This window comes from Garra rufa, chromosome 25 (genome assembly GCF_049309525.1).
Source record: "Garra rufa chromosome 25, GarRuf1.0, whole genome shotgun sequence".
Classification (NCBI taxonomy): domain Eukaryota; kingdom Metazoa; phylum Chordata; class Actinopteri; order Cypriniformes; family Cyprinidae; genus Garra; species Garra rufa.
Genome location: NC_133385.1, coordinates 8,513,810 through 8,527,946, shown reverse-complemented (window position 1 = coordinate 8,527,946; position 14,137 = coordinate 8,513,810). Strand labels below are relative to the sequence as shown.

Below are 14,137 nucleotides of genomic sequence, written 5' to 3'. Positions count from 1 at the left end.
GGTTAGAAGCTCATTTGAAACATTGCCACGGCTCATTTAAGAAAATGACAGCTCCGAAGAGACGCCGCTTTAGTTGAGGTAGTGCTAACCATAATAAAGAAAGATGATGCCTGCTACTATATTTAAGCACTGTATCACACAAGTTGCAACTTACATCTGTCTCATTCTTTTTGGTGAAATGGTCCCACACACTACTTTTCTTTGCACGCTTCATCCTGTCGTCTGCCCTGGCTCTAACCTCGAGTGTTTTAGCCTGTTGCCTTTACTTTTCGCAAACCTTGTGAGCGCGCGAACCCAAATGCTGTGACCTCGCGCCAAATGTTTTTATTGGTTTATTAAGTACAAACAGGCGAGTTATGAAAAATTGAGTGTGAGGGATAATTTGTTCACTTAACACAAAAAGATGAGGAATGAGATGGCTAACTGTAGTAGCGTATAGTCCACTGTCTATAATAGCCTAATTTAGATATCACTTTTTTTTTTAACCGACTACCGACAACTTTGACCGGTTAACGTTGATACGGTCAACCACCGGTCAAACGGTCATCGGTTAACATCCCTATTCAGATCTGAACTTCAGAGCGCAGATTGCGAATCATTTGATTCAGATCTGAACTTCAGAGCGCAGATTGCGAATCATTTGATTCAGATCTGAACTTCAGAGTGCAGATTGCGAATCATTTGATTCAGATCTGAACTTCAGAGTGCAGATTGCGAATCATTTGATTCAGATCTGAACTTCAGAGCGCAGATTGCGAATCATTTGATTCAGATCTGAACTTCAGAGCGCAGATTGCGAATCATTTGATTCAGATCTGAACTTCAGAGCGCAGATTGCGAATCATTTGATTCAGATCTGAACTTCAGAGTGCAGATTGCGAATCATTTGATTCAGATCTGAACTTCAGAGTGCAGATTGCGAATCATTTGATTTACATTGGAACTTCAGAGCGAGGATTGCAAATCATTTGATTCGGATTAGAACTTCAGAGAATTACGAATCATTTGATTTAGATCAGAACTTTGGAGTGCAGATTGTGAACTATTTGATTTGGATTGGAACTTCAGAGAGAAGAAAGCGAAATGTTTGATTCAGATCAGAACTTCGGTTTGATTTACATCAAAACTTCAGAGCGAGGATTGCAAATCATTTGATTCAGATCTGAACTTTAGAGCGAGGATTGAGAATTGTTTCTGATCAGGAAATCTTTTTTTAGAAAAACCATTAAGGCAGTACAGTATATATATAAAAAAGCATACACATACAAATCACTAGAAATTAACCATGGTTTTACTATAGTGTAAGTGTAGTATACTTTGTAATATTTTAGCAGTAATACTTTGCATGTGCTTCACTTTATTTTTGCCGTTTTTAGTAGTATATTTTTATTTACCCATTTCTCTTTTTCTAGAATTTGAAATAGAAGACATTGTACGATAAGTGAGATCTCTGTTTAAAGTTCGTAAAAATCAAAATAGTAGTGCTTGAAAAGTCATTGAAAGTCCTAGAATTTGATTTTACAGTATAAACCCTGTTGATAATAATGATAAATGTTTCTTAAACATCAAATCAGTATATTAGAATTATTTCTGAAGGATCTTGTGACACAGAAGACTGGAGTAATGATGCTAAAATTTCAGAAATGAATGAAATGTGAGAATATAATCAAATAAAAAGAAAATCTCTTTTTTAAAATTGTAACAGTTTTTCCACAATATTACTGTTTTTATTGAATCTTTCAGAAAATAAATGCAGCCGTGATAAGCATAAGAAACTAAAAACATTTTTTTTTTTTTTTTTTTAAATCTTACGGACCCCAAGCTTTTGAACAGTAGTGGTTTATTAGGCATTATAAAGTGTTTGAGGAATACCTGTGGGCAGCAGATTTTCAGCAGGTTGATGGTTTTCCCACAAACATAGACGTCATTGGCAATATGTTTGAGGAACACCGGCACACAGTCTTCTGCATCCCGTGAAATGAGAGTGTAGCCTTGCGTCCAGAAGTTCTTATCTGAGGAAACAGATTTGTTCATTTTTAAAGGGATTTTGCATAAATAATGTATTGATTTCAAGACTGTTATATCACTGAATGTAACTACACACCATCAAGATAGTCCAAGAAATCCATAATAATGGAGCAGAAAATTAATGGATTTATCTAGCCATCTAAACATTCAACAAAAATTTAAGCATGAAATTGAGAAGCTCACCTCTGTAGCTCAGATAATCCTCATTGACCTCAATCATAAACTCTTTATACACGTCACGAAAGAAGCCACTGTACACCCAGTCTGAAACAAACCTACACCCCCACAGAGATATTCAGTTAGCTATTTAAACAAGAACATACCACAGTTTTTATAGAAAGATTATTCTGTTGATTAACTAGGCTTAACTACGTAAAGACAAAACGTCTTTTTTGCATTAAAAAGGGCCGTATGATTTCTGAGATGCGGAAAAAGATGACGGAATTGCATAAAATCATCATAATTTAATTTACTGTATAACGTGGAATTTGCTCAATTTTGGATGAATAAATCAAAAGTAGATCAGCACACTTCTATCAAACCACTATATGGACTAGTGTCTGCGGCTATTAGGCCACAAAAATACTATTTGAATACTAATCCTGCATGTTCTGCATGTCTTTGTGTGAATGAATGGCGCAGATGCACGGTTTCGTTTACCACATGCATACTGAAGTGCGTTTCATGACGCTAGTGGTGATTTCAGCCTATGCCGCCTTAATATACAAGTAACATAAACACATGAACAATCTCTAGAGCTGCTCTGAGAGTCACTTAATGCGTGTTATACCATTTCTTTTGAGAAAATCTATTGTAGTTACCATATACAAACAGAAACTAAAGGTTTTCAAAGCAAACCGTCAAAATAAAAGTTTGGTTTAACTTGGAGAAATTTGTGACAGAAATATATTACTTAATTTAATGACAGTAATACTAACTACTAATGATTTTTCTATTAAAACATTACTTTTATTTACCAGAAAATTTATTTACCAGAATTTATTTGCCAGAAAACACAGTATTCCTGAATGAATGAATAAATAAATAAATTTTTTTAAATGAAAATCAATTAATTACAGATGCTTTTGATTATTAAAATTAGAGGTCGACCGACGTATCGGTTATGCCGATTAATCGGCACCGACAGTTGATTGGCGAAACTGTCGGTTATCGGCAAAAATCCTTGCCGATAGTTTTTCCGGGTTGCGTTCTTTGCTGAAGCGGCTCACGCTCCGCTGTCATTAGAGTATGAGAGGTTAAGTCCAACACCAATGTTTAATGTCAGGATTGTTACCATTTTTCCATTGGTTTATATCAAGCTGGTCATATAGTTGCAGATTTAAAGACCTGATGCGAGAAAGCAAACTGTGTTCATTCAGCCGACAGAAATCCTGCTGCGCCACAGCGCGCCATTCATAGTTTTACATTACATCATATCTGTTCCAAATCTTTGTTAATGTTCATAAAGACTTGACCCTGGGCTGGAAGATTGAGTATTGTGCATTTAAGCCACACGTTTGTATTTCTGTAGCTCTAATAAAGTCTGTATGCTTCATAGAGCTATAATTTATGTTTTAGCCTTTTCTTCAGGCCGCGGAAGCATGGTAGTTACGCACTTTATTTCACAATGCCAGTTTTCCTTGTTCTTATTTGATTTTAATAACTGATCAACAAAAATATGTATTAAAAATTAAGATAAAAATTATACAAAACGAAGTTCGTTTAAGAAGGGATTTTCCACAAATAAAAACGTACAAAGTGGTTAAAAAATTATGTCTGACCCTCTCCAATTCTCCAGGTGTATTGCCGTCCAATTCATACCACGTCTTTTATGACATTTACACATTGCACAAACTTCTTTCGTAATAAACTGATTAAACTGAAACAAAACACAAACAAAAAAACAGAAAAGAAATTTTCTTAAATGGCTACAACAATATAGATCGTACTTTCTCTTTCCATTTGATCTGTTGTTTAAACTAATCTTTGCCGCTTTTTTATCATTCTTGAAGTAAACATTTGCCCGTTTGGTGATTAAATAAACTGTTTTAGACTTCCCTTGAACTACACGCGACGCTCCTGTGTGTGTGTGTGTGTGTGTGTGTGTGTGTGTGTGTTACCTGCGCTGCGAGTTGTCCGCGCAACGCAGCGCTGCACTTTTGGCCGGTTTCATTAAAGGGGTGAAAAATCGATTCTCCAATGCATCGCAATGCTCTCTTTAGTGAGCTCGTGTTTTTCTCCTCATATGGCACGTGTGCGTGCTAGAGACCCAGCGGGCTTCGTTGCACAGAATTTGAGACACGTGTGCATTGCTTGAAAGTGTGTGTTTCCACCCGCAGTGTTTTACTTTAAGCCTTCATTTCTGCCGTTTGTAATGCAGTACTATTAGATGCATTAAACTCGTGCACTGACAGACCTTCACTTGTGCTTTGTGTTTGTCCTAAAAAGCTTGATTGTGGATGCGGTTAAATGCACTTGCATTTTCAAATACTTTTATATGAAACTGATGTACAGTACATACAGTCAGTTATGTTTTCAGAGCAGGACAAAACATCTGATATATCGAAATAGATCTGTGCATTCGTTTGAAGCCGGTTAAAGCAGCCACTGTTTATGATTTCATCAGTAAAAATCAAACAAAAAAGAAAAAACAATAACTATTGTCTGTAGACTTTCGGATACTTAAATTTCATATACTTATTTTAAATAAGTAATTGTTTTAAAAAAGTAGCCTGCTTATATAATAAAAAAGTTAAGTAAATTTTGCATGAAATAAATTTGATATAAAATGTAAATAAATTGAATCTTAATTTAAAAATGTCAGTACTGACATACAGAGATTCCAAATATAAACAAAAAGCATAGAAACTGCATAGTTAAAATGTAAAGATTCCCACCCCTTTACAATGAGCCCATTTGTAACATCAACTAAGATTGATGAAAGCTGTAGAATAGAAGTGTTGTTCCTTGTTAAGAGTGTGTTAATTTCAATATTTGAAGTTTATTTTGTTAACATTAATGAACTATGAAATAACTTTAATAATCAATATATTTATTAATTTACAAAGTACTTTTTTAAAAATAGTAGAGCACTATTTTAGTTGCCTTTCAGTATCCATTTTCAAAAACTATCGGTTAATTAATCGGTATCGGCCAGTGTGGTCCAACCTAGCTATCGGTATCGGTAAAAACCAATATCGGTCGACCATCTAATTAAAATGTAATGAAACCATTTCAATATAATCCAGAAAAATAATGAAAAACAATTTGGTAAAAAAAAAAAAAAAAAAAACAGAAATCTAAAGAAAGAGTATTTCGTAAGTCCATAAAATTATTTTAATAAACTTTTAATAAATTGCTGTTAAATTATGTACATTTCATGATTTCAATTAATTAGACATTCTTTTTTGATTAATATTTTTTTAATTTAACCTTTAAAACAGAGAAAAATGAAAATGGAAAACAATGGAATCCAGAAACATATAAACAGAAAAAAAATAAAGAATTTATAAAAAAATAAATAAATAGGATTTCATAGGGCCCTAATATTATATACAAACAGAAACTTAAAGGTCTTCACAGCAACCCGTCAAAATTAAAAGTTACTTCCAATTAAATTATCATTATAAAATTATTTTGTAAGAAATATGTACCAGAATTTATTTACAAGAAAAAAAAAAATGTTTTAAAAAAATCAATTAATACGAGATGGTTTTAATTATTAAATGGAATCCAGAAAATTCATGTAAAACACAGAATTTGTTAAATAAAAACTTTGAGAATTTTTTTTAGTAAACTTTTAATAAGGTGCTGTTAAATTGTGTAAGTTTCATAATTTCAAATGATTAGAATTGTTTTTGATTAATAATGTAATTTAACCATTAAAACTATTAAAATTAAAATGGAAGCAGAACTTGGGAAAAAATAAAATGGATTTTATAGGGCCTACTTTACACAAAAAAATATATACTATATTTATAATTTAACCATTTTTTCTTACCAAGGATGACACTAAAATGCTTTTTGTTGTTATTGAAAATGAATGAAATGACAAAGATTAATAATAACAATATTAATATGAACATTGCAATATCAAAGAAGGATACCAAAAGGATATATATTTTTAAAGTATATATTTTAGAAATTGATTTTTAGTGAAATACGTTAATGAAAACTGATAAAATGACAAATAATATAATTATTTATCAAAACCAACGCAATAACAGAGCAAGATACTAAATAGCTCCTAAAAATGGTCTTTTACAAATAATAATAATAAAAGAATTGAAATTGAAAATAGAAATGGCCCAACCAATAACTTACCAATGGATCTAAAAAAAAAACATCTTCATAATGGATTAGTTTCTTAAAACACATAGCTTGTTGCTTCATAAAATGTTAACTGATGGACTGGAGTGGCGTGGATTACTTATTCTGACGGCACCCATTCACCTGCAGAGGACCCGTTGGTGAACAAATGATATAATGCTGCATTTCTCCAAATCTGATGAAGAAACAAACTCATCTACATCTTGACTGGCCTAAGGGTGACTACATTTCCAGCAAATTTTTGGGTGAACTAACTATTTCTTTAATGACATCTGCAACTTCTTCTGCAAGATTGTCAAATTTGTTTTTGGGACTTGACAGACAGCCTCTAAGAGGGAAAGAGCAGTGCGATGATTATCCATTCACGTTGCACAAGAAAAACAACAGCATATGGGTTTGTTACAACAGGAAGGTGGGTAAATAATAGCAGAGAATCTGTAGTGTGCATTTAAATGCCAGTCAGACACTACAGTATCTCATTTCATGGTATCAGTCACTTGGAAAATATAGGGTGTCAAAAAACACTCTGCTCCTAAGTGACCTTCTTGAGTTGAATAATAGATAAATAAATAAAAAGCGAAAGGAGGAGATGAGTTTCTCACCGTGTGTACGGCTCACAGCTGCTCTTCAGCAGCGACAGCAGCACCGGATGATTCTCATTACTGCAGTTACTCTGAGCTTCATTATACAGACACGACAGCAGCTTTACACCCTAAACACACACATCACACTGCCAATTACACAAACAGCACTGCAGACCTGCAACACACACCTGTCTACAACACCCCCGAGCACAAAACAATGTCTTCAAACTCCACTTCAAAGCTGATGTCTCTGACTGAAGTAGTTGAAGTGTGACAAGAGTGTTTCTTACCACGGGGAACGTTGCTCGTCCCACACCTCCGAGTCCATCCACACAACACAGCTCTGACAGATACCTGATCAACACATACAGCACACATACAAAGACAATGATTAACAGCTGCTGAAACTCATTTTAATATCTATTTATGTTACTTTTCTTCTCCTGATGTCTGCTAACAATAACACACAGCTCTCAAAAAATAGGGATCTTTTAAACACCAACACAAAAAAAGTAATCATAGTATAATTATATATAATATTTTATTATATAAAAATATATATTTTTTAAATCTATACTTTTGTATGATAAATAAATACTTATGTATAAAGTAATATATAAGTATAATAGTATACTTAATAGTATAGTATATATAATAGTATAAGTATATACACACACAAATATAAACATATTTAAAAATTATACACGTAAATATTTTATGAATCAATTTCATATTTACATTTATAATTTTAAATATTATAAAAATATTGTATATTCTAGAAATATACAGAATTTAGTTTTTATTTTACATTTTACATACATATACACAAATATAAAGATGTCTACACAAAAAAATCTACATTTAAATATTTTAAGAAATAATTTAATATTTACAATTATTATTTTCTTAATTATACATTTGAATTAATGAATAAATAAATTATAATACATTAAATTGATGAAAAATTTATCCCACTTGAAAAACATAATATTAAGACGTGTATATTTGTATTATGTATACATTTAAAGCATAATTTTCCACATACTTTTCAACATTCCATTTAAAAAATAAAATAATTTAGTTAAATATAATTTGTCTCTGTTTATATTTTGTTTATAAATAATAAAATATATAAAAATACAAAAACTATACATGTAAATATTTTATAAATAATTTCATATTTACATTAATCATTTTAAATATAATTAAAAAAAAATATTTATTTGTATATTTTACATTTTATGTTCACATACACACAGACGCAACATAAAATATATTTATAAACATCTACACACAAAAATTATACATTTAAATATTTTAAGAAATAATTACATGTCTATAATTATAATTTTAAACATCCAATTTGAAAAATATAATACACATTTCAAATATACAATCTTATGTATATTTATATTTTGTGTATGTGATTATACATATTTGTATTTTACTTATATATTTAAATAATAATTTTCATATTTAAATTAATATTTTGTTTATAAATAATAAAATATATAAAAATACAAAAACTATACATGTAAATATTTTATAAATAATTTCATATTTACATTCATCATTTTAAATATAATTAAAAAAAATATTTATTTGTATATTTTACATTTTATGTTCACATACACACAGACACAACATAAAATATATTTATAAACATCTACACACAAAAATTATACATTTAAATATTTTAAGAAATAATTTCACGTCTATAATTATAATTTTAAACATCCAATTTGAAAAATATAATACACATTTCAAATATACAATCTTATGTATATTTATATTTTGTGTATGTGATTATATATATTTGTATTTTACTTATATATTTAAAGAATAATTTTCATATTTAAATTAATATTTTGTTTATAAATAATAAAATATATAAAAATACAAAAACTATACATGTAAATATTTTATAAATAATTTCATATTTACATTCATCATTTTAAATATAATTAAAAAATATTTATTTGTATATTTTACATTTTATGTTCACATACACACAGACGCAACATAAAATATATTTATAAACATCTACACACAAAAATTATACATTTAAATATTTTAAGAAATAATTTCATGTCTATAATTATAATTTTAAACATCCAATTTGAAAAATATAATACACATTTCAAATATACAATCTTATGTATATTTATATTTTGTGTATGTGATTATATATATTTGTATTTTACTTATATATTTAAAGAATAATTTTCATATTTAAATTAATATTTTTTAATATTCCATTTTAAAAATACAATAAATGATACATATTTTGTGTTTGGAAAATATAAAATATATAAACAAACAAATTATAAATGTACGTATTTTCTGAAGTGATTTCATATTTACATAAATTTTAAATATTATACATATATTTTATATTCTAAAAACAATACTTTTTATTTTACGTTTTATGTACAAGTTATATAAACAATAAACAATGTTTATGAATTATATAAATGTATTAAATATTTATATGCATTATTTAAAATAAAAAACATATATACACATAAGATAATGAGATACATTTTTCACACAAACACAAAAAAAAAAAAATTGGTGCAATATTACTGTGGAAAAACTGAAATCATGACTATTTTTGTCACATTCCAAATATGACCATGATGGAATGGGCCAGAATTTTGCATTGTAAATATTTACATGTTTACACCCTTTAATTAAAAAATAAAAAGCCAAAAAAACCTTCATATGGTCCATTAAAAACCACAGCTGTGTGGACTGCTCGTGATTGTGTGAAGATTTACCTGAGCTGACGCCCCAGTTTGCGGAAATGACAAGCAATAGTTAGGAGACTGAGAGAGGCCGGCGTACTGAGCACACATGCTCTGTAGTAATGCAGGTAACGCCGCAGCCCACCTGTGAAGGCCTGAAACACACACAAGCATCTGTGTAACATGTAGCTACAGGACAAAAATATACAAGATGTGAAATACTGGTCTTAGATCAGTCCTAAAGCATAGCATGCGTCACCTGGAAGACGAGACCCTTCTGACTCGTACTGCTCAGGGAGAATCGGCTGAGACGCAGGTAATGTGTGCCGTACTGCGCCAGCTCACCCAACAGCCGAGACACACTCTCAGGGGACGTCCCGGACACGCATATATCCGGACGGACATCAAACTGCACACTAGCCTTGAGCATAAAGTAGAAGTCACGTTATCAAAGGTAGCTGCATTAAATTTCATTGTCAATTCTCTTCACATAAAATTCTTCTATAGGCCGTCACCCATTATAAATGTGTTTTCTTGATGTATATTTAATTTCACCACCTCGTTGAGAGGAAACGTGCCAGAGGAGACCCCGATCAGCACGTTAAGCACGTCTTTGACCAGCTGACTCTGGCAGTCCAGCGGCAGCGGCAGGAGCGGGGACGGTGTCTGTGTGGACAGAATGCTCCTCATTTCTCCCTCCCACAGTCGGTAGAGCTGATCAAACGCCTCTCTGCCAGCCTCTGTCAGGTACGGAGGTTCCTTCTGACCTGGCGGGCTGAAAAAGAGTGTGAAACAGAGAGAGGATGACAAATGTGGACCATGTTCAAACTATTTCTTTGAAAAAAGTTGGCAGGGGTGCACTGAATGAATTCATTCGTTATTTGTTAAATGGATAGTTCAGCCAAAACTGAAATTTCTGTCATAGCTTAAGGTCATTGCACACCGAGTCTTTTGTTTTTGTTCTTTTTTGCGTTTTTTTGGGTTTTCTCTCATTCATCATCCTTTACTATCAAAATGCTTGTTATGGATGTGAAAATGCAGAAAATCAAACCTGATCTGAATTTCTTATGACGGATAAAAATTTCGGAGGCAGAGTGTAAACTCGACTGACATAACATGAGGTCGCATTTTTTTTTTAACGTGCAAACATTTCTCACTGTGCAATGGCCTTTACTCTTATTAAGTCAAACTGTATGACTATCTGTCCGCTGTGAAATACAGTAAACACTGCAGTTCAAAAGTTTGGGATCAGTAAGATTTATGCTTTTTTAAAGAAGTATCTTATGCTCATTAAGGCTGCATTTATTTGATTAAAAAAAAGTAATATTTTATAAAAAAGGAAATATTACCATATAAAATAACGTTTTCTATCTTGATATTCTTTAAAATTTAATTCATTTCTGTAATCAAAGCTGAATTTTTAGCATCATTACTCCAGTCTTCAGTGTCACATGATCCTCCAGAAATCATTTAATATACTTATTTATCATCAAAGTTGGAAACAGTTGTGCTGCTTAATATTTTGCTAGAATCTGTGATGCTTTTTTTCAGAACTCTTCGATAAATGAAAAGTTAAAATGAATAGCAATTATTTAAAAAATTGATTTTAAAGAAAGAAATTAATACTTTTATTCAGCAAGGATGTGTTAAATTAATACAAACTGATAGCAAAAAAAATATTTTGAATAAATGCTGTTCTTTTTAACTTTCATCAAAGAATTCTGAAAAAAAAAGCATCACATTCCAAAAATCTGGCAGCACAACTGTTGCCAACATTGTTAATTATAATAATAAATTAAAATATAAAAATGATTTAAGAAAGATCATTTATATATACACACGGGCGTCGGAACCATTGTACGTCGGTGGGACAGGACCCACGATATTGGACCCAACCACTTTTACCGTCTCTAATTCAGCGAATATATCTGTGCAGTTTTCAGCAAATCCATTGTATGATGAGTGCCCTAATCAATTAAACTCCATTTAGCTACAGTCTTACACTCTGTATTGCACTCTGTTGTTTCTTCAAATCCAATCCACTTGGCCTATTCAGAGTTCATATAAATTAAACTCATTCCATGTTTTCACTAGTCACTCGCACCTGCTGCACTCCAGAGACACAGACAGCAAAGTAAACAAAGCAGCGTACCTCAGATATACCTAAACCTACCCGATACTTTATTTCAACTATTCGATTATTTCATTCATTTTTTATTTTTAATGAAAACAAATGTCTTTCCGAATTGATATGAGAAGTGATAAGGAAGACGAACGATTTTGCCAAAAGGCAGGCGTGAACTCGGGTCTCTCGCGTCAAAAAGGATATGTTACACTTATTAACATTTATGCCACTGAGAATCTTGTTTATTAGCCGTCTTTTGTCATTGGAACGCAAATAACCCCTGCCAAAAAGCGGCTATTTGCACTTTGTGTAAAAAGACACATTAATTAAAAGGCACTAGACTACAGAAAATGGCTTATAATACAGTATTTTTTTTCTGGGGGAGGACCCACCCACAATTATTTTGCTTCCGATGCCTATGTATACACATGTACACTATATTGCCAAAAACATTGGGACACCTCCTTCTAATTAATGGGTTGGACTACTTTAGTAATTTCAAAATATGTACTTTCAAAATAAGTACATATCTTGATGTTTAAGCATATAATGATATTCTAGGGAATACAACGTGCCAATTCTAGGGAATTTTGTGCTTCTAATTTTTATAGCAACAGTTTGGAGAGGACCCTTTTCTATTATAACATGACACTGCCTCTGTTTCCGTCTTTGTTGCCACAGTTTTAGAAGTGCCCTTTTCTGTTCTAAAGAAAGGGGTGTCCCAATAATGTTCTCCATATAGTGTACATACAAGTCATTGGTGTTTGGTGATGATTTTCTGGCTCAGGGTCTGCATTTAAAATTACACCAGAGGTGTTCAGCTGGGATTAGGACCAGTCAAGTTCTTCCACTATGATTGAATCAATCATTTCTTTTTAAACATTGCCTTATTCACAGATGCATTGTCATGTTAGAAAAGAAAAGGGTCCTGTCCAAACTGTTGCTATAAAAATTAGAAGCACACAATTCCCTAGAATGTAATTATATGCTGAAACATTAATTTCATTAGAAGGGGGTGTCTCAATACTTTTGGCAATATAGTGTGTGTGTGTGTGTGTACATATACATATACATATACATACATATATATATATATATATATATATATATTTTTTTTTTTTTTTAAGTCAAATTTTTATTATGTAAATCAACAGAAACCAAAGCTTGGATTAGCAACATTCTTCAAAATCAGAATCTTCTTTTGTATATTCTATATACCAATTTCAGTGCAATTTTTGGTGTCAGAAAATTACAGTTTTAAAGTAGCAATCTATGGAAACTATGGAATAAAATTATATATATATATATATATATATATTTTTTTTTTTTTTTTTTTTTTTTTTTTTTTTTTTTTTTTCAAGGTAATTTTGTGATTATATTTTAAAATTAAGACTTTTTCCTTGCAAATCCGTAATTCTCACAATTCTAGTATAAAAAACCCACTTGTCAATCTGTCTTTTACCCTCTGCTCAGAATCATGACTTTATATCACACACTTGAGGCTTTTTGTCCTCAGAATAGACACACTTGCAATTGTTGAGTTAAATTCAGTCCGAACTTGGATATATAAAGTATAAATTATATTTAAATTTATATTTTATAATTATATATAAATAATATTTAAAGAATTGACGGATAAAATGTAATAGGTTTCAATAGTATTTCATGTTGTATCCTATTGATTAAATCAAATTTACTCTTTAAAAGTAGAGTAACCACAGCAGGTTTCATCCACAATCCGTCCATTTAAAAATCTGCGTTAAGCTTCAAATGGCGTCTTTGATGAAGCATTCTATAAAAATGATTTGCATTTCGATTCTGACATCCAAAGGCACAACAAACTTTTTTTCTTTTATTCCATGAATTTTACCCATTTCCCTCCACTTGTTACCAGTGTTTTTCTGGCACCACAATGTGCATGCAGCTGCAAGTGACATAACTGTGACGTCTACTTCAAATTGGTCTATCATTTTCAAATTAAAATTGGTTCAATTCAGATGAATAATTTTGGTTCATATTTGAAAGAACCATAATCAAATCAAACCACTGTTTACATCTTTAATAGTCTGCTCAAATTTCTCTCTTACCAGCCAATGTTCTCCCAACAGCGTCGTCTTCCGGGCACAAACGTCCACAGGGCCTCCCACACGTCGATCTCAGGACTGGGACTCGCCTCAGATTGGGAATCTGGAGTCAGATTAGAAGCTGACTGGAAGCCTTCATCATCAGACTGATCCAGACACAGAGGAACCTGCAAAAACAAAAGCATATAATCAGCTACCAAGTATGACAGTTCTCAGCAGAAAACACTATTACTAAATGAA

General features: G+C 31.4%; 1 protein-coding gene across 1 annotated transcript in view; it reads right to left on the bottom strand.

Annotated features, from left to right (window-relative positions):
• tubgcp6 (tubulin gamma complex component 6) overlaps nt 1–14,137 on the bottom strand; it is a 44,407-nt gene that overhangs the window by 24,252 nt on the left and 6,018 nt on the right. The window contains exons 3-10 of the mRNA XM_073831522.1: nt 13,901–14,064; nt 10,247–10,463; nt 9,948–10,109; nt 9,722–9,843; nt 7,232–7,295; nt 6,960–7,069; nt 2,212–2,303; nt 1,873–2,012 (exon numbers count right to left, since the gene is read on the bottom strand). Coding sequence (XP_073687623.1) covers nt 1,873–2,012; nt 2,212–2,303; nt 6,960–7,069; nt 7,232–7,295; nt 9,722–9,843; nt 9,948–10,109; nt 10,247–10,463; nt 13,901–14,064 — 1,071 coding nt within the window. The remainder of the gene's footprint in view (nt 1–1,872; nt 2,013–2,211; nt 2,304–6,959; nt 7,070–7,231; nt 7,296–9,721; nt 9,844–9,947; nt 10,110–10,246; nt 10,464–13,900; nt 14,065–14,137) is intronic.